The following is a 19,230-nucleotide window of genomic DNA, read 5'->3' as shown; positions in this document are numbered from 1 at the left end:
TTTCTAATGTGTTTCCAGAGCTCTAGTCCAGGGGTTCTCAAACTTCATTGCACTGCAAACCCCTTCTGGCAGCAAAAATTGCTACATGACCCCAGGAGGGGGGACCAAAGCCTGAGCCCACCCGAGCCCTGCCGTCCCGGGTGGGGGGGCCAAAGCCTAAACCCCAACACCCTTGGTGGGAGGGGTCAAAGATGAAGCCAAAGGGCTTCAGCCCCAGGTGTGGGGGCCTGTAGCCTGAGCCCCGCCGCTCAGGGCTGAAGCCAAAGCCAGACCCCTGCCGCCCAGAGCTGAAGCCCTTGGGTTTCAGCCCCAGGCGGTGGGGCTCGGGCTTCAGCTTTGGTACTGGGCGGTGGGGCTCGGGCTTTGGCCCCAGGCCCCAGCAAGTCTAAAGCCAGCCCTGGTGACCCCATTAAAACGGGCTCATGACTCACTTTAGGGTCCTGATCCGCAGTTTGAGAACTGCTGCTCTAGTTCGTTTGAATCATTTGGCTTTTTCCTCTGACAATCAGCAAACAAGATCTCTCTGCACTTTTTTTTTTCCATTTCTTTAGTTTTACAGGTGCTGCTTTGTATTTTGTTACATCTGTAATTCCAGGTCTTTATTGAAAATAACCTACCCCCACTTTGTAAACCTAGGTCAGCAGCTGAGGGCAATTTATCACTAACCATTGCTCAGTCATATGTTAATGTTTGAGCAAGGCCATAAAAGAATTACATCATATTACCTCTGACCAACTTTCAAGGCAATGAATCTTTATAAAGCCCAAGCACTGGTTATTGACAAGCTACATTCTCTCCCGACAGGGCCACAGAGAACATCTCCATCATGAGCTTCAATGGAAAGTTTGAACTCCAGTCCCAGGAAAATTTTGAGCCTTTCATGAAAGCCCTTGGTAAGTATCAGATACATGTAACTATGTTTAGTGTGTGTTGCCTCTGTCCATATGTAGTGTCCAACATTGGTTAAAATTAGTCTATTGCGTGCAGGCATTCAGGATTTAGATGAAAATAATTTTAATTTCTAATATTGAATTTTACTGTCCTTAATTTTTATACATTAATATGTATTTAAAATACCTAACACTGTACATGTGATCTTATGCATTCATGAAAAGAACACATAATGGAAGAGTCTCTATGATTGACATGCAGGAAACAATGCATAAAATTCTCTGGTCTGTATTATGCAGGAGATCAGTCTAAAATACCATAATGGTCCCTTCTGCCCTAAGAGTCTGCGGGCCAGATCCTCGGCCACTGCAGACCGGTGTGAATTTCCACCTAAGTCAGTGGAGGTGTGCCAATTTACACTGGCTGAGGAGCTGGTCCGAGGAATCTATTAAATGAATCTCTGTTGATTTTGCCTTGACTCTGCTAATCTGTCACTCTGTTCATTTTGTATGGAACCTCTGATTCAATTGTTTGCCAAGAACTAGGTAAAATGGGCCACTTATTTAGGTGCCTGAAGGTAGATTTAGGTGCCTGCTTTTAGACACTCAAGTTTGAAAAATGTTGGCTTACATTTTCAATAACTTTCTAGCCAGGGATTGTATTTTCTCCAGTCTCTCTAGATATTCATCAGTGATTTGCTTTATCATTTCTTCCATGTATTGTGACATGCTTTTTACCTTTCATATGTACAATTGGCTTCAGGATTTTGAGGGATCCCAGCCAGGATATTCTTGGGGTCCCTATTCCTCCCACATCTCCACAAAAATTCCTGTCTTCTCCTCTCCTCCATCCACTTTCTTTTGCTTGATCTTTTCTTTCCCCTTAGACTTTCAAGGTGGGGGCAGAGGTGGCATTTCTTCCTCTTTCTAACCAGCTGTGTAGGACAGGGGACAAGTCCTGGGGTTGGAGACTTTCCCCAGACTAGACTATGAATGACATTGTTCATTGCACTCAAACAGCAGCCAACCGCATGGTCCTATGTTAACGTAGGAAGTGTCCCTCAGAGTGAGGCCAATGTGTACCAGTCAAGGAGCCCTCTCAGCCGTGGATTTCACAGCCCCGAAAGCTGACTGTTTGTGTGGCTTCCCCGTCTGCCCCAGAAGTAGCGCTCCTCAGAACGCTCATTAAGCCTAGGCTTTTATTTCTGGCCAGGTCTTTCTGATGAATTGATCCAAAAGGGCAAGGACATCAAGAGCATCTCAGAAATTGTACAGAATGGCAAAAAGTTCAAGGTCACCGTGACAACCGGCAGCAAAGTGCTGATCAATGAGTTCACTATTGGAGAGGAGGCCGAGCTGGAGAGCCCAACTGGAGAGAAAGTCAAGGTAGGTGCCCAGTCTTCCCTTCGTGTAGGGCTGTGGGTTGCTGAGCATCTCCTGTGGGGTGCTGAGTGCCCTGAGAGTGCTCAGTCTCCAGGTAGGGGCCCTCTGCACCTTGCAGGATCCTGCCCTGACACCGCGTCCCAGCTACACTATCCCACAGAAAGGGCTGAACTGACATTGCCCCCAGTACAAGGCAGTTGATTTCTAGTAGACTTGTAGAACTTTATTTCCTTTTCATCTAACCCAGAGGTGCCCCAGATTTGCTCAACTAACTGCCACACCATCAGCTTGCCCCTGGACAGCCACAAGATGCATCAAAGCCCGTAACTGCTCCTGGGCTAAATTCTCTGCTCATGTAAACGTGTGCAGCTCTTCTAACTTCAGCGTAATTGCATCCATTTACACTGGCAAAGAATTTGGCGCCTGGTGTGTAATAGGGATGTGTGGCCGTCAATGATCAGAGCTCCCAGCATGCACATGGATCAAAGTGGAGCACTGCATGCTGGGACCCGTAGTTGCTGTGGCCTGAGTCCCAGGTAGTGAAGTTTTAGGTGGCCATGGATTGTATTGTGTAACTTCATGGATTGATCTTGGCTCACAGCTTGGCCATGTGTGATTTATTGTAGTGGAGGGGAAGTAAAGCTCCAAACCGTAGCTGAGGGAAGCATTGCACAATGGAGAGGATGTCTGGCCACTTGGGTGCCATGCCTTGCCCTGTTTTAGACAGGATGTCAGCAAGTCTCTTACACAGCCCGTGGCAGTGAGCCTCTGAGCCCACTGTGACGGGTTGGATCACAGAAACCCCCTTGGGAGCTGCCACCCGATGTGCCAAGACTACCCCTGCTTCTGTTTTCCCTGCCAGCTCAGGACTCCAGCCCCCTGTCTTGCTGAGCGAGACACTCCAGTCTGGCTCCAACACAGACCCAGGGTCTGAATCACTTGTCCCAAAACTGCAAGTTTACCCAAAAACAGCTCACAGGAGTGTGCTTATCTTTAGCACTCAGATGCCCAACTCCCAATGGGGTCTAAACCCAGATAAATCCGTTTTACCCTGCATAAAGCTTATGCAGGGCAAACTCATAAATTGTTCGCCCTCTATAACACAGATAGAGAGATATGCACAGTTGTTTGCTCCCCCAGGTATTAATACATACTCTGAGTAAATTACTAAATAAAAAGTGATTTTATTAAATACAGATAGTAGGATTTAAGTGGTTCAAAGTAGTAACAGACAGAACAAAGTAAGTCACAAGCAAAATAAAATAAAATGCGCAAATCTATGCCTAATCAAACTAAATACAGATAATCTCACCCTCAGAGATGCTTCAGTAAGTTTTTCTCAGACTGGACACCTTCCAGGCCTGGGCACGATTCTTTCCCCTGGTACAGCTCTTGTTCCAGCTTAGGTGTTAGCTAGGGGCTTCTCCATGATGGCTCCTCTCTCTCTCTGTTCTCTTCCACCCCTTTATATATCTTTTGCATAAGGCGGGAATCCTTTGTCCCTCTGGGTTTCCACCCCCCCCCACTGGAAAAGCGCCAGGTTAAAGATGGATTCCAGTTCAGGTGACATGATCACATGTCACTGCAAGACTTCATTACTCACTTGCCAGCACACACATATACAGGAAGACTCAAAGGTAAATACAGCCATCTGCAGACAATGGGAGTCATCAAGATTCCAAACCATCCTTAATGGCCCACACTCTACATAATTACAATAGGTCCTCAGAGTTATGTTTTATATTTCTAGTTTTAGATACAAGAGTGGTACATTTAAACAAATCAGATGATCATACTCAGTAGATTATGCGCTTTGTAATGATACCTTACAAGAGACCTTTTGCATGAAGCATATCTCAGTTACATTATATCACTTATTACCGTATTTTCTCTAAACCTATCCCAGTTACATTATATTGACTTATTATTATATTTTTATAAAACCATGTAGACTGCACAACGTCACACCCAGGTCAACAGACTCAGGTTCACTGGGCTCATGCCTAGGGTGACCAGATAGCAAGTGTAAAAAATCGGGACAGGAGGTGGGGGGGGGGGGCGTAATAGGAACCTATATAAAAAAAAGCCCCCCAAATCGGGACTGTCCCTATAAAATCAGGACATCTGGTCACCCTACTCACGCCACAGCACTAAAAATAGCTGTGTCGACATTGCAGCTCGGGCCGGAGCTCAGGCTCTGAAACCTAGGGATGGGGTGGGCTTTAGAGCCCAAACTGCAGCTTAAGAGCACCATCTATCACAGCTATTTTTAGCACTGTGGCATGAGCCAGAGTCTGTCGTCCTGGGCATGGCGCTCACTGCTGCGGACTGCCATTGTCTGTGTGTCAGCAAAGTTTCAAAAGTGGCCTCCAATGTTGGGTGCCTCTCTTGCTGAGTGCCCTATTTTAGAACCCCAGGGCTTAATTCTAAGAGGTGCTAAGCACTTTCTATTGACTTCGGTTGGACGTGTGGCTGCTCACTGTTACTAGATTCCCACTTAAACTCATCACTTGGCACCTGTGATAATCAGGCCTTGGATTTCTAAAGTTAGACGCCCAAAACTATAGGCCGCCCCTGAAAATGCGGGCTGTAACCGCTCTTTGCCTCAGTTTCCCCATGGGTAACATGTTTGAGAGCCACAGCTGAACAATTCTGTAAAAGTGCTAAATACTGTTCTTCCAGACTAGTCAGCTGAATCAGGTTTGACTTCATGTGGTCTGTTGCATTACAAAAGAGACATTGAGTTCCATTTTATTTTAAAAAAAGGGAATGATGAAATGTGGCAGGAGATGTACAGGCATAAAACAAAAACCTGCCCTCTTAAAGAAGGATTATGTGCAGGCTCTTTGGCTGCTCTGACTGCTCCTTCCTCTGCCCTTGTTTGCGTGTGGAATTAGGGTTCATAGCTCTTAAAACTGGATGGTTCCTGTTCCTGGAAGGGAAAGGACAGATACAGTGGTTCACTTAAAACCCCAGCATTGGCAATTCCTGCCCCTCACCGTCTCTATCTCATCAGCAGGTGGCTTTCTAGATCTTTTGAAGGCTGGAGGAATTCCTCAGTCACCTGAAATACCACTGCAATGCTACAGACCTAGAGGTCGCTGAGATCCCACATGTGTTGTACTGGGGATAGCATCATGAACTTCTGGAGCAAACCACAGGCCACCAGCACTTGAGCTAAAGGAGAATTCTCTGCAAGTGGGGCTATAAGAGTTTTACCTTCTATATAACAGCCACAAGGGAGCATGTAGGTTGATACTATTTGTATTATCATACTGCCTAGGAGCCCCAGTCATGGACCAGGACCCCACTGTGCTAGGTGCTGTACAAACGTGGAACAAAAGGACATTCCCTGCCCCCAAAGAGCTTACAATCTAAGGAGGTAGACAGATAAATAATGTTTTCCTATTGAAGGATTTTACTTGTGTAATTTCAGTTAGAAGTGATGTTAAACCACTTAGGACTCATCTACACGGGGACATCCAGGAAAGTTAGTCTGAAGGAACTAAAGGTGTGAATTTGAAATGGATTAGTTACACTGCATTAAACTCCCGTGTAAACACCCTCATTCAAAATTATAGTGGCCTTAATTTGGTATAGTAACTAAATGGAATTAAGGCCACTTTTAATTCTGAATAACAGCATCCACACAGGGATTTAATGTGATTTAACTAATCCACTTCAAATTCACACCTTTAGTTAATTTGGAGTCTTACACTTGCCTAATATATCGAATAATTAGACACGTGAGTGCAAATTGGTCTTTATTCCACAGGCAATAATGTTCACGTCTCTCTTCCCCCCCCCCTCCCCCCCCTCTATCAGGCTGTTGTTCAAATGGAAGGTGACAATAAACTGGTCACGAACTTGAGCAAAATCAAATCCATCACTGAAATAAAGGGAGACATAGTCACCAATGTAAGTATAAGAGGTTATATATAACATTAGAAAAATGTCATCACTTACAACATGAGACTATGGTGGGTGTTTCTAATGGATACCAGCAAGAGCAAGTAGCTATCAGCATAGACTACTGACCCAGAGTACTGGTTCATACATGGGCCAGAACTTCCACAGGTATAAGTTGGCATAGTTCTTCTGACTTCACTGGAGCTATGCTGATTCCCACCAGCTAAGCATCTGGCCTATTAGGTAGTAATGTATGAGAATCAGTTCTTTTAAATATATCATGTACAAGCGTGTGCGTACTTTGGCCTTTTGTTAATGACTAACATCTACCCCAGGTGCTTAAGTTTGGTTGGTCAATCAAGTGGCCATTTTAAATAAGAATGTGCAGTACGCTACATGCTGTACACCCTTAATTATCCAACGGGCATTGGGGGCACTGAAAAGTGTGAATAATCAAGGTTTCAAGTAAGTGAAGAATGTTTTCACTCTCATTGTAGTAGAAGTTGTGGGGCATGACTCTGTGTCGGAAAAAACGGGAGGAGGCTCAGCTGACTGGTTTCAAATAAGCAAGGTCACACGGGACACACACATTTTAGAATATTTATTAATATAGTTAAAGGATTAGCAGTGCAATTTAAAGGAGATACAGTTGGTTGGCCTTGGGCCCCACCCTGAAGTGTGGGTCTCTGGTCTGCGGGATCAGGGCCTTGATATGTGTGATATTTGCAGGCTACTTCAGTGAAAGACTAACGCGTTGTGCTTTTTATTTGATTTCTAGACAATGACCCTGGGAGACATCAGCTACACGCGAATCAGCAAGAGAATCTAGCTATCCTGTGCATTTCCTATAGTGTGTAAAGTGTGCCCAATAAAGTACAGTTTGTATTAAAGCACCTTTGTTGTTATTAATTATTATTATTATTTTATTATTAGCATCCTCCTTGTCATTTGGTGGCAATGCTGTGATTCACAGATGCCTATTGTAAGAGCTGTATTGGCCGCAGTTTCTATCCATTTTCCTAGTGAACAGCTATCCATATCACAAAAGCCACCACCACAATTGGCACAAACTGGCTAGCAAGTTCTACACAGAGGGCACAGTATGAATGGGCTATAGCGACTGTACTACCCTCTGTGCCACAGATGTGGTTCCTCCGGGTCAGCGTTGAGACCCACTGCTGCTGCCCATGCTGTATTTGTTCAGTTGCTAAACACAGGCATCACATTGTTGGTTCATATTCAATTTGTGAGCCGCCAGAACCCCCAGATACTGCAGTACTACCACCGAGCCAGATAGTCCCATTTTGTAGTTGCACAGCTGATTTTTTCCTTCCTAAGGACTTTGCATTTCTCTTTATTGAATTTCATCTGGTTGACTGCAGACCAATTCTCCCATTCATCTAGGTCATTTTGAATTTTAGCCTCAGGGCGGGAGGGGCGGGGGGACCAGCCGTAGGGCTCCCCACCCCAGCTCATCTCTGCTACGCCCCCTCCCCGAGCATGCCGCCCCCTCCGGCAATGACAATAATTGCATGGAGAGGCCGCTGCGCTAGGAGAGGGAGTCTGAGCCGCACGTGTCAGCGCACCGCCGGCAGCCCAGCCCAGGAACGCTGTAAAAAAAAATTGGGGGCACTGCTTTTTGGCGCCCCCAAATCTTGGCACCCTAGGCAACCGCCTAGTTTGCCTTAATGGTAGCACCGGCCCTGCATGTGGGACTGTGTCAAAAGCCTCACTAAAATCAAGATATAGCATGTCTGCTGCTCCCCGCATCCACTAGGCCAATAACCCTGTCAAAGAAGGAAATTAGGCTGGTTTGGTATCATTTGTTCTGGACAAATCTATATTGGCTCTTACTTATCATCCTCTTATCCTTTAGGTGCTTACAAACTGGTTGTTGAATAATTTGTTCCAGTATCTTTCCAGGTATCAAATGTCCCGTGAAGATGATGTTTCCAAACATTTATACAGTTGAACACAGCTTCAGGAATATGAAACCAATCACACACACACACACACACACACACACACACACACACACCCCTTCAACCTCACTGGGTTGTTAAAGGCCTGACCCATCTTAATGTACACATCTTCCACAACCCTCTCCCCTCACTAGTCCTTTGCACCCACCAGTGAGGCGTGCCCCATACTTTGGGAAACACCATGGTAGATCTTCATAATACCATCTTCCCTCTTCCTGCCTTACAGTGAACAGTTTTGGCATTTAAAGTGTCTCCACTGGCCTCCGAGTTTACACCCATTGACATGAATTCAGCCGTTCAGAGCCATAGTTTCAGGCTCTCTGCAGGAGAGTCCGGAATTTATTTTCAAACCTTAATTACCTTGCAGAGGCATTTTCTCCAATTTACTTGCAAGTGTCAGGTTGGGGATTCCCAGGGCTGGGGAAGGGGTCCCAGCTCCACACACACACCTACCCTCCCTCCTAGGTGCATCAGAGTTAAACTCCTGGAAAAAGTACCACACTTTATGATATAACAACACCTTCCCCTGTGCCAGGCAAACCCAGGGGAAGACCTCTAGGTGGTGTTACAGACTGCTTTGCCACCAGTACACCATAAAGAATCAGCCCAGGGACAGATCTCTGGCAGGAGTTCCACAGAGTCCCTTGCCCTGACATAACCTGCTAATGGCGCTGAACAGAATCCAAACCAGTCTCAAGGATGATGTTAGCAGCATGGTCATGGTCTAGCTTTCACTAACAGCGGATGAGAATTGCTTTGTAGGTGCATCTGTTGAATAGGATTAATTACAGGAAGGTTTAAAGAGACGCTATGTTAATACACACCAGGGCAAAACTGGTTGTCAGATTGCTGTGCCTCTTCCATGCAGTGAAAATCAACAACACTTAACACCCTGCAAACATTATCTAATCAATCTTTCCAGCACTCCTGTGAGATGGGATTGGTATCCAATTAGACTCCAGGAGCTCAGTCTGTTTAGCTTAATCAAGAGGAGGGTAAGTGGTGACTTGATCACAACCTATGAGTACCTTCGTGGGCACTTTAATCTAGCAGACAAAGGTAGAACAAGATCCACTGGCTGGAAGTTGAAGCTAGACAAATTCAGGCTAGACCAATGAGAGTAATTAACAATTGGAACAAATGACCAAGGGTTTGGGGTGGATCTCCATAAGTGGCAATTTTAAAATAAAGACTATACGTTTTTTTAAGAGACATGATCTAATTCAAACAGGAATTAATTCAGGGAAGTCCTTTGGCTTGTGCTATACAGGAGGTCAGACTAGATGAGTACATGGTCCCTTTTGGCCCGGGAATCTATGAACCTGCACTTTACAGATGGTGAACAAAAGAACATAAAGGCCATATTGGATCAGACCAATGGTCCATCTAGCTTAGTATCCTGCCTTCTGATAGTGGCCAATGACAGGTGCTTCAGAGGGAATGAACAGAACGGGGCAATCATCAAGTGATTCATCCCATCACCCATTCCCAGCTTCTGGCAAACAGAGGCTTAGGGACCCCCAGAGCATGGGGTTGCATTCCTGACCAGCTTGGCTATTAGCCATTGATGGACCTATCCTTCAAGAACTCATCTAATTCTCTTTTGAATCCAGTTATGGTTTTGGCCTTCACAACATCCCCTGGCAATGAGTTCCACAGGTTGACTGTGCGTTGTGTGAAAAATATTTTCTTTTGTTTGTTTTAAACCTGCTGAATATGGCACAGAAGGCCAAATACAAAGGTGAAGCTAAACTGATGTAATTTACAGTTCTTTCCAGCCTCACCAGAGTTCACATTTTTTTAGCTTAATTTAGACTTAACTCTGAACTTGGCTAGAGAGAGTAAGTGACTTTACCAAAGTCAATGACAGAGGCGAGATTGGAACACAGATTATGCTGGCTCTCTTGCCCATTGCACTAGATCGTATTCCTTACCACCAGATAAGTCCAAGCTGAACTTGACATTTCTTGAACCAAACCAAGTATGCAGGAAAGATATTGGCAGTGACATCTGTCATTCTCTTTCTAAAGGAATCGTCCTTTCTACCCACTCCCCGCCCATCAGGGTTCAGTTCCTATGGCACACGAGCCCTAAAGCCACCCCTGGCTATATACTACATTAGATCCAGCTGTGGTACTCACTGCAGGCCCCATCTGCAGTTGCCTCACAAATTAACTTACACACCAGGCTTAAGCATGGTTGTTGTATTGAAACAGAATAAGCACGACACAGTTTGGTCGGCCAGCACGAATGGGGCCAAAGCACATTAGAACGCCGACAGTGCTCCAGCCCAGGTTAGGACTGGGGACTAAAGTAAGTAGGAGCAGTGAAGAGGACATCTCCCCCTCCTCCACTAACAGTAGACGGGAGCTCCCACACTGTGGCCGAGGGAAGCAGTGCTTCCCCGCCACTCCCTGCCCCGTTGGTTCGTGTGATGGAAGCTAACCATTCTGTTTCAAACTTCTTTGGCCACTGGTTTGGGCCTACACCAGAGCCCCATTTCTGATCACCGTCCGAACCTGTTTTGACTTCATCCATGCTGAGATTTAAACCATTGTCTATGCACTTTTTAATCGGCATTCCAGTGTCAGCCACCCTAGTTTATATGGCCTTAATGGTACCTAAATTCTTCTACCTAAGGTAGGATCTCTAATTAATCTCCATACTGGTCATAGTACTGCCTAAAGTCTGCTCCATTCAGCAGGTTAGTTCCTACATTACAAAATCGTTTTTGAACTATAGAAAAATGGCAGGAAAAGTGTCTTTACTTAAAACTTCCTCAGTGCCAAATCCTAATAGCTTTCCTCAGTTTTCACTCAATCCTCACACAGACAAGACTCCCTTTGGGCCGAACCCTGTAGTCCATCCTCATTTTTACTGGGTTCTATCCCCATCCTCACTTAGGCAAGCACCCGCTGACTCCAATGGAAGTTTTGCTTGAGAAAGAACTGATTGAAAGTCTAAGTGAGGGACTTCAGGATTTGGCCTTATATGAAGAGAACTAGCCCTAAAATGAATTATTGTGGAAGCGATGCTATAATGACCCTTTTATTATTTGTGGAAACAGGATCTATTTCCTGTGAAATATTTCTTAGCTGGTGCCCTGAGCTCCTGGAAGAATACTTGTCAAGAGCCACTCTCAGGAGATCTATGTGTTCTTAGTTAGATGGCATTGTGCTCATTACAAATAACCTCTTCAGATTTGGAAGAAAAGGGTTGATGTTCTACCAGATGTGCAGGAATACAGATAACTGGAAGCGATGGGGTTACTGCTTCGTGTAGAAGAGGCCTGATGGCGCGTCATTGGTGGGCTCAGCCATAACTTGGATCTTCTGGTTCTTCAGGGCTGCTTCTCTCATTTTGTAATACATGAACTCATTCTGTTGGAACATGCGCAGCTCCATTTCTGACTGGACACGCATGACCTGCAGGGATGAAATCAAAGGGCAGGCCAAGTGGTGAAAAGTCTACAATCTCTCTCAAAGTAAAGAAATAAAGTACCTTCTAAGGTAGGATAGTGGTCTCCTGCTCCCCAGTTCTGTTAGATGGCTGAACATTGGTGCCATCTAATCACTATTCAGTGGCCCATATGACAAGGGAGGATGACCTCAGTCTGGTTCCATAACCCATCCCTCATCAGGGAGGCCAAAGGCTGCCTAAACATAGAGACTCAGCTACTCTCCCAAACCCAGTCGTGGTCCCTCCTAGACCAAGCTAATTAGTGGTGAGGCAGCGTGGCGTAGATTGCACTGCCACTGTCTGCTGTGGTTCTTCTGCAGACAAATACAGGTTCCCATTCCCAAAGTTGTCAACCCAGAGTTCTTTATGAGCACAAATTCATGGCCAGTGCTAGATTACAGGGCTGCCCCTGCGCCTATACAGGCAGAGAAGGGGTGCTAAGGATTCCCTTTACACCCCTCTGCAGGCCAGCTGGCCTTGGATCCAGGCACAGAAGGGTAAATGGGTGCTGTGAGCCCACTGTTCTCCTCCTGGAGAAGCTGGGCAGGGAGCAACAGGGAATGAGCAGAGCCTTGACTCCATCCTCCAATACACCAGCCAACTGAGCTAAGTCAGTGTGCCTGGGAGAAAGTGGGGTAGTACTTTGCTGCTTCTGTAAGCCAGCAACAAATTACGATCCCGGGAGCAAGGGGAGAGCATATGTAACCCACACACCTCCTGGTGTTCTGTCCCATTGAGTGGCATCAAGACCACTTAGAGAGAGAGATCAAATTAGTCTGCTCTACAGCCTTAGCTAAGGGCTTTTAGCTCATGCAGTAGAGGCTCATGCACTCAGCTCCAGAGGTCCCAGGTTCGATCCACCCGCTGACGACTGGGGCCTGTCGGCGTTACAATGGAATGAAGTGGGTCACTAAAGCACAATTCCTTTCCTAGGGAGCTCCTGGGAGAGCACAGCAACACACTGCCCCTTATTATGGGCTGAGGAAATAAAATGCACATTTGGCAATGACTTTAGGCCTATACTACTGAGGCGGTTGCAGAAACACCTATGCATGTCTCTCTCTCTCTCAAACACACACACCCCTGACCTAGCAGTCACAGTGCCACCATCCAAGTTCAGGTGAGGACGGAGCTGGCAGGAGAACATGTCACTTCTCCAAAGGCCCAGCAAAGCCTACATCCAATTCTGTGGTTAACATAGAGATGAGCGAAATAACTTGATCGGAAAATGTCACATTTTTCAATTTCCCAACGCCGCATTTGGAAATGAACCACTTTGGTTTGAATTGACATTTTTACTTTAAAATGTCAACTTTTAGTCAAAATATCTGTTAGATATGAACATTTTCGTTTCAAATCGACATTCCAAAATGAAACACTTCATTTCGAATCAACATCTTGTTTTAACATTTCCAATTTTTTTATCGCTTTTCATTCCATGAAAGTTTTCAATACTGTATTTTGACTTTTTCTCCCAATTTGGGATGAAAACCAATGTTAAAACGTTGGAATGTCCCAGAGGATAGGAATTCCATTTTCCAGCCAGCTCTAGTGTAATCTAATGGAAAACATATTAACATCACACTGCATGAAGCAAGCTTTATATGATCAGTTCCCAGATTTTTAGGCATCTGCTTCACCATTTATTTAAATTTAACTCTTCATATACAACGACAATAAACCAGATTACACAGACACATGTCAAAGTAGGAACTGTCCAAGAGACGCTGGCCACCTACCTCCAGGTCTTTGGTGATTGGGTGGGTAGGTCCATGGGTCACCAGAAGAATAGCATAGGCTTTGCAGATCATGCCATGCCCTGATTCAATGAGACTGGCATGCCAGTGGGTCACCCCTGCCCGCATCACTGCCATCCCTAACTGCGCATTGTTGGGATGGTATATTTTCCTGGGAAAACAGTGAGAAATTTCATTGTGGTGAGAGTCTAACTTTCCAAATGTAAATATTACCTGAAAACACTGTTTGCTGAAGGCCAGATTCTGTCACGCTTACTCACACTGAGCGGTACCTCAATCTGTGAGTAGCCCCCACTGAAATCAGTCGAACTGCTGGAAGTGGGAACTACTGCTCGGTGTGGCACAACCTGGCTGGGAACAAACAACGTGCTGACAGCGAGGTCTGTTAAGCTCTGATACAGGCTCCGAAGGTTTGTAACACCACATGCCATCGATATATCTGCAATCAGGATCCGGTGCTATGCCCCTAACATTGCAGTTCCAGCACAGTGAGCAATTGCTTGAATTTACATTTAAACCTAACGCTTAGCTCTTATGTAGCATTTTTCATTTGTGGATCTCAAAGCACTTTGCAAAGGAAGCAGGGCCGGCTCCAGGGTTTTGGCTGCCCCAAGCAGCCAAACAAACAAACCAGCCGCGATCGCGATCTGTGGCGGCAATTCGGCGGGAGGTCCTTCACTCCGAGCAGGAGTGAGGGACCGTCCGCCTAATTGCCGCCGAACAGCTGGACGTGCCGCCCCTCTCCGAAGTGGCCGCCCCAAGCACCTGCTTGGTAAGCTGGTGCCTGGAGCCGGCCCTGAAAGGAAGGAAAGTATCATTGTCCCCATTTTACAGATGGGGACTCTGAGTCACAGCGAGGTGAAATGACTTTCCTCACGTCACCTAGTAGATCAGCGGCAGAGCCAGGACTTGAATGTAGGTTCCATTTCCTGGTTTTTGATCCTTCCTCTGGACCACGCGTCCTCTCACAAAACAACAGCGGTCAAAGGCATTTAAAATGAAACTGGACAAAATGGCAAACAACACACTCCTGGGAACAATTCTTCTTTGACGGGAGGATGAATTAGGCCTTTTCCACTTCTAATGTCTATGATTTTAAAACCTGTGATTTCTAAGAATCTGTGCGCACTTTGTCATTTGAGCTACACTTAGTATGAGGGAGGAAAAACAAAAATTGGAGAGCCTTAGCCTGAACAGACTAAAACCCAACCCACTTCTCCATAGCTTTACTGGCTTTGCAGTAGAAACTTGGTGTAGTCAGTAAAGAAGTAGATACAGAGTGTGCAAAGGAGAGAGCAATTTCCAGCATGTATGATTGGGCTGTCCAAAAGGAGATCACATTAAAATTATCACAACATGGGGGAAGCACCTGGATAAGATGCTGCTGGGCTGCTAAGATGGAAGGAAATTCTAGATGGTTTGAGGCTCTTTCTAGACCAGCTGAGTATTTGTTTCTGGCCAATCACCTCTTGATGGCCAGCTGTTGGAAGGAAGGAAGGCAGCTTCCAGGTGCAGATGCCCCAACAAAGCAAGAGACTATTTCACAATGGAAAAGTTCAAGAGCCAAAACACGGTTGAATATATATTATTTCCTGAAGGCCTGTCTCCTAACCCCCATCACTTGAGTCCTTTAAAATGGGACTGGGCCAAGTTCCCTGCAGGGGGTCAGGAGGGGATTTCCCCCCCTCCATGTGGGTTTTTTTAATCTTCTTCCTCTGAAGCATCAGGGATGCCACGGGACACTGGGCGAGGTGGGCCAGGGCTCTGGGGTAGTATCAAGCATTTGCTTTAGCAGGTGCTTGGCTGAATGGTTCTTGCTGTCAAGTACAGAGTCTAACTGATCACCATGTGTGTGGTCAGGAAGGAATTTCCCCCCAGGTCGGATTGGCAGGGACCTTGGGGATTTTGCGCCTTCCTCTGCAGCTGGGGATGCAGGTGACTCGCCAGGATTATCTGGGTGTATCTCATTTAATCATTTCCCTGCCACTGTGGGGGCCTCGGGCACGGGTGCACCTCAGTCCCTCCTGTTCTCTGTCTGTCACACATAATACTCTAGTCTTCCATGGGTTTCATTTACTTTGGTCTGACTTCAGTTGTTGGGTTTAGTGTGCAGGTCCTGGGTGGGTGTCGGTGGCCTGTGATATACAGGAGGTCACACTGGATGATCTAGACCCTTCTGGCCTTAAACACTGACTCTGACACTCAGGAATAAACTGCAAGGAACAATTACTAGCAGGAGCAAGGGCTAGATGTGACCTGAAGTGGTGCAAAGTAAAAGGGCAAGACAAAAATTTGCACTTGGTGACACCTGTGCAATCCACCAGCAGTTTTCTTATCACAGTAGCATCTCTTTACCAGTCAGAGATCACATTCCAGGTGCACAGGGTGTTCTTTACATAATGATAGGTCTTTTCCATGTCTAATTTCTCTGACACCATCTAAGCAGCTCTGGGCAGCTTCTCAGACAAAAGAGATGGGTTAACTAAACCTGTCCAGTCCCCCTCTGAAGTTATATGCAGATAAACTGAAAAATGATCCTGTTTTGGAACTTTCCATGCACAAAGTGAGCAAAACTCTTTCTCTCTTTGGTGATAAAAGCAGGGCCTGATTCTGAGCTCAGTCATACAGGTTTTGCACCAGTGTCGCTCCACTGACCTTAGTGGACTTACTCCTGTTTTACACCATTGTAAAGCGAGAGCAGAGTCAGGTCCAGATTCTTTGTAGAAATGTCTTAATTAAATTATAGAATCAAAAAGAGCCACCATGAAAACGGGCGATTTGATCACGTACATGTAACCATCAACCATCCTCTTTGCATAGCCTGATGCTTCCTCGAACATCTGGAGGTAGGAGAACACCTCCGAAGCGATGCTCAGGATTCTCAGCAGGTAGATGTTAGTGTCTCCCAGTACGGGCTCTTGTTTCTTCAGACACTCACGACAGAGCTTCACAACCTAGGCACCCATGAAAGGCAAATGAGTTCAAGAGAACGTCACAGCATTGCCTGCCCTAGATTTGCACACCCGCCACGACAGAGCACTGTATGTTGTATGTTTCACGTTTATCCTATTTGCTCAATAGCTGCTCTGCAGAGAGAGTCAGTCATAAACAAGTGAGGAAAATAAGAGTGAAGGGTGCAAATGTAATCCACTGGTGAGCGAGTCACAGGTTTCTCCTGTGTCCCCCTCCGCAAAGGACATGAGACTATTACAGCCTCGCTTACGGAGTCTTGGCTCTTAGCTCATGCAGAGATGGCGGCCATCACACAAACTTCCTCCCATCACTAAAGGGCATCAGCAGAGAGATGGGACCAGACTGACACCAGCTCTGAACCTCTCACGTGCTGGTGAAGGGTGGATCCAGTGTCAGCCCTGGAGGTTCAGGCTCATCCTCTGTGAGATGGATCTGGGGGAAAGACTGGATCTGATCCCCTTGGACACTGGGGGAGTTTGGATCCAGCTCAGAACCCTTGTGACTTGGTCCCATCCCTGTTTCATCGCCCTGGAGAGAGAACGAGAGAGTTCCAGCTAGATGGGCAGCCCCAGTGGAAGGGTCACTCACTGCCAGGCTGTGGACAGACTGGTGGAGGAGATGGGCAGAGGAGAATGAATGAGCCAGGGAGGAAGGAAGTGGATACTGGTGAATTAATTTCAGTGTATTTATTTATTGTCTGCCCCATAAACACTGACATCAGCAAACTGACCCATCAGCTTGAGTATGCAACTAGTGCCCCTGTCTGCAGGACTGTTTCATTAATATGACAACACAAATGCTGTCAGAGTCCACCCAGTGGCTCGGTGAGATCAGCTGCCTCAGGAGAGAGCCAGGCCCGCTTCCTTTCCCTGAAGTTCTGCAGCGACAAGAGACCAAAGACACCGTGACTTACTTCATGGTAGACCCCCTCGGAGCGGGCCTTGTTGATCTTCTCCAGGGTGTCCTTGGAGAACTGGAGAACTTCCTTCACTACGTCTTGGGAGGGCTGGGGACAGGATTGGAAAGCTATTGAAATGAATTCACTTCTGAAGTAACACCCATTCTCCCCAGAATAGAACCAGCTGCCACACTGAGGTCCTGAAGCTTGCTACCGTTGAACTCAATAGTAAAACTTCCACTGATTTCAACGGGAGCAGATCAGCCCCTACCTGTACTAACCTACAGTGTCACTCAGTGCTGCTACTGCATATATATGGCCTGATTGTGCTCTCACTGGGACAGGGGCGTGGGGGCGGGGAGAGACCTGAGTGGTTTGGGGGGCTTGGTTTTGTTTGTTTGTTCATGCAAAATGTCAAAAGTTAGTGATTGGCAATTGGGAGACTCTTGCAAACCTCACGGGGGAATAAAAAAGACTGAGCATGGGAGACAAAAAACAGGCTGCCCTCAGTGGGGTTACATGGTGTCACCAGGTGCTGTATGTGCACAATGTATGGCAAGATTGGGGCCATTGACTGAGACTTCTATGGAGTTATACCAGGGAGGAATTTAACCCTATATTTTATTTACATACTGGAAAAACGGTCAGCATTTGGGCCAAAACATGACTTTCCACCTGGCCTTGAAAGCACACTCCTTCCATCTCTCCATGCTGGAATGCCAGCTCCAAGCATTCCAAAACCACAAGTCAGGCCCCCAAAATATTGAGATTGTCTTAAAAAATCATGCAATTTAAAAACTAATTAATGTTGGGTTCTTTTTCTTTGCCTTCTGGTTTTTGAGTTTCTGGGGTTCCCACTTCTTTGCAATAAGAACATAAGAACAGCCATACTGGGTCAGACCAAAGGTCGATCTAGCCCAATATCCTGTCTTCTGACAGTGGCCAATGCCATGTGCCACAGAGGGGATGAGCAGAAAAGGTAATCATCAGGTGCTCATTCCCAGCTTCTGGCAAACAGAGGCTAGGGACACCATCCCTGCCCATCCTGGCTAATAGCTATTGATGGACCTATCCTCCATGAACTTATCTAGCTCTTTTTTGAACCCTGTATAGTCTTGGCCTTCACAACATTCTCTGGCAAGGAGATCCACAGGTTGATTGTGTGTTGTGTGAAGAAATACTTCCTTTTGTTTGTTTTAAACCTGCTGCCACACTACTCATGATTTTAAAGACCTCTATCATACCCCCCCCCCCCAAGTCGTCTCTTTTCCAAGCTGAAAAGTCCTAGTCTTATTAATCTCTTCTCATATGGAAGCTGTTCCATACCCCTAATCATTTTTGTTGCCCTTTTTGGATCCTTTTCCAATTCCAACATATCTTTTTTTGAGATGGGGCAACCACATCTGCACACATTATTCAAGATGTAGGTGTACCATGGATTTATATGGAGGCAACATGATATTTTCTGTCTTATTATTTATCCATTTATTAATGATTCCCAATATTCTGTTAGCTTTTTTTTACTGTCGCTGCATATTGAGTGGATGTTTTCAAAGAACTATCCACAATGACTCCAAGATCTCTTTTTGAGTGGTAGCAGCTAATTTAGACCACGTCATTTTATATGTATAGTTGGGATTATGTTTTCCAATGTGCATTACTTTGCATTTATCAACATTGAATTTCATCTGCCATTTTGTTGCCCAGTCACCTAGTTTTGAGAGACCCTTTTGTAGCTCTTCGCAATCTGCCTGGGACTCTTCATAGTCTGCTTTGAACTTAATTATCTTGCTGAGTTTTATATCATCTGCAAATTTTGCCACCTCACGCCTATCCAACCGCTCCCCACTCCCTGGCAGGCCCCCCCCAGAACTCCTCACCCATACAACCCCTCTGCTCCCTGCCTCCCCTAACCCCTCTCCAACCCCTGCCTCCCCCCCAGAACTCCTGACTCATCCAACCCCCCCAGCTCCTTGTCC

General features: G+C 46.0%; 2 protein-coding genes across 3 annotated transcripts in view; one reads left to right on the top strand and one right to left on the bottom strand.

The window, feature by feature from the left end:
- The first annotated feature begins 811 nt into the window (after positions 1-811).
- FABP1 (fatty acid binding protein 1) lies at positions 812-7,628 on the top strand. The gene is made up of 4 exons (XM_026648111.2): positions 812-893; positions 2,104-2,276; positions 6,099-6,191; positions 6,961-7,628. Exons 1-4 carry the CDS (start codon positions 827-829, stop codon positions 7,009-7,011), a joined length of 384 nt encoding a protein of 127 aa, XP_026503896.1. The 5' UTR covers positions 812-826; the 3' UTR covers positions 7,012-7,628.
- A 2,725-nt stretch (positions 7,629-10,353) lies between these two features.
- The window catches only part of SMYD1 (SET and MYND domain containing 1), a 45,089-nt gene continuing 36,212 nt past the window's right edge, over positions 10,354-19,230 (bottom strand). For both annotated transcript variants that reach the window (XM_024217739.1, XM_024217740.1), the window contains 4 exons: positions 17,267-17,359; positions 16,171-16,334; positions 13,363-13,531; positions 10,354-11,589 (listed from right to left, as the gene is read on the bottom strand). In XM_024217739.1, coding sequence (XP_024073507.1) covers positions 11,431-11,589; positions 13,363-13,531; positions 16,171-16,334; positions 17,267-17,359 — 585 coding nt within the window. In that variant the 3' untranslated portion in view covers positions 10,354-11,430. The remainder of the gene's footprint in view (positions 11,590-13,362; positions 13,532-16,170; positions 16,335-17,266; positions 17,360-19,230) is intronic.

The sequence above is a fragment of the Terrapene carolina genome, unplaced genomic scaffold (assembly GCF_002925995.2).
Source record: "Terrapene carolina triunguis isolate 2854851 unplaced genomic scaffold, T_m_triunguis-2.0 Scaffold66, whole genome shotgun sequence".
Classification (NCBI taxonomy): domain Eukaryota; kingdom Metazoa; phylum Chordata; order Testudines; family Emydidae; genus Terrapene; species Terrapene triunguis.
Note: the sequence above shows the minus strand (reverse complement) of the source record. Positions and strands in the feature narration are given on the sequence as shown.

Bases quoted from the DNA above. Each gene is read 5' to 3' on its own strand.
- FABP1 (XM_026648111.2), top strand. From the start codon at position 827: ATGAGCTTCAATGGAAAGTTTGAACTCCAGTCCCAGGAAAATTTTGAG. The intron at 2,277-6,098 runs GTAGGTGCCCAG...CCCCTCTATCAG, and splicing joins CAACTGGAGAGAAAGTCAAG to GCTGTTGTTCAAATGGAAGG. The intron at 6,192-6,960 runs GTAAGTATAAGA...TTTGATTTCTAG, and splicing joins AGGGAGACATAGTCACCAAT to ACAATGACCCTGGGAGACAT.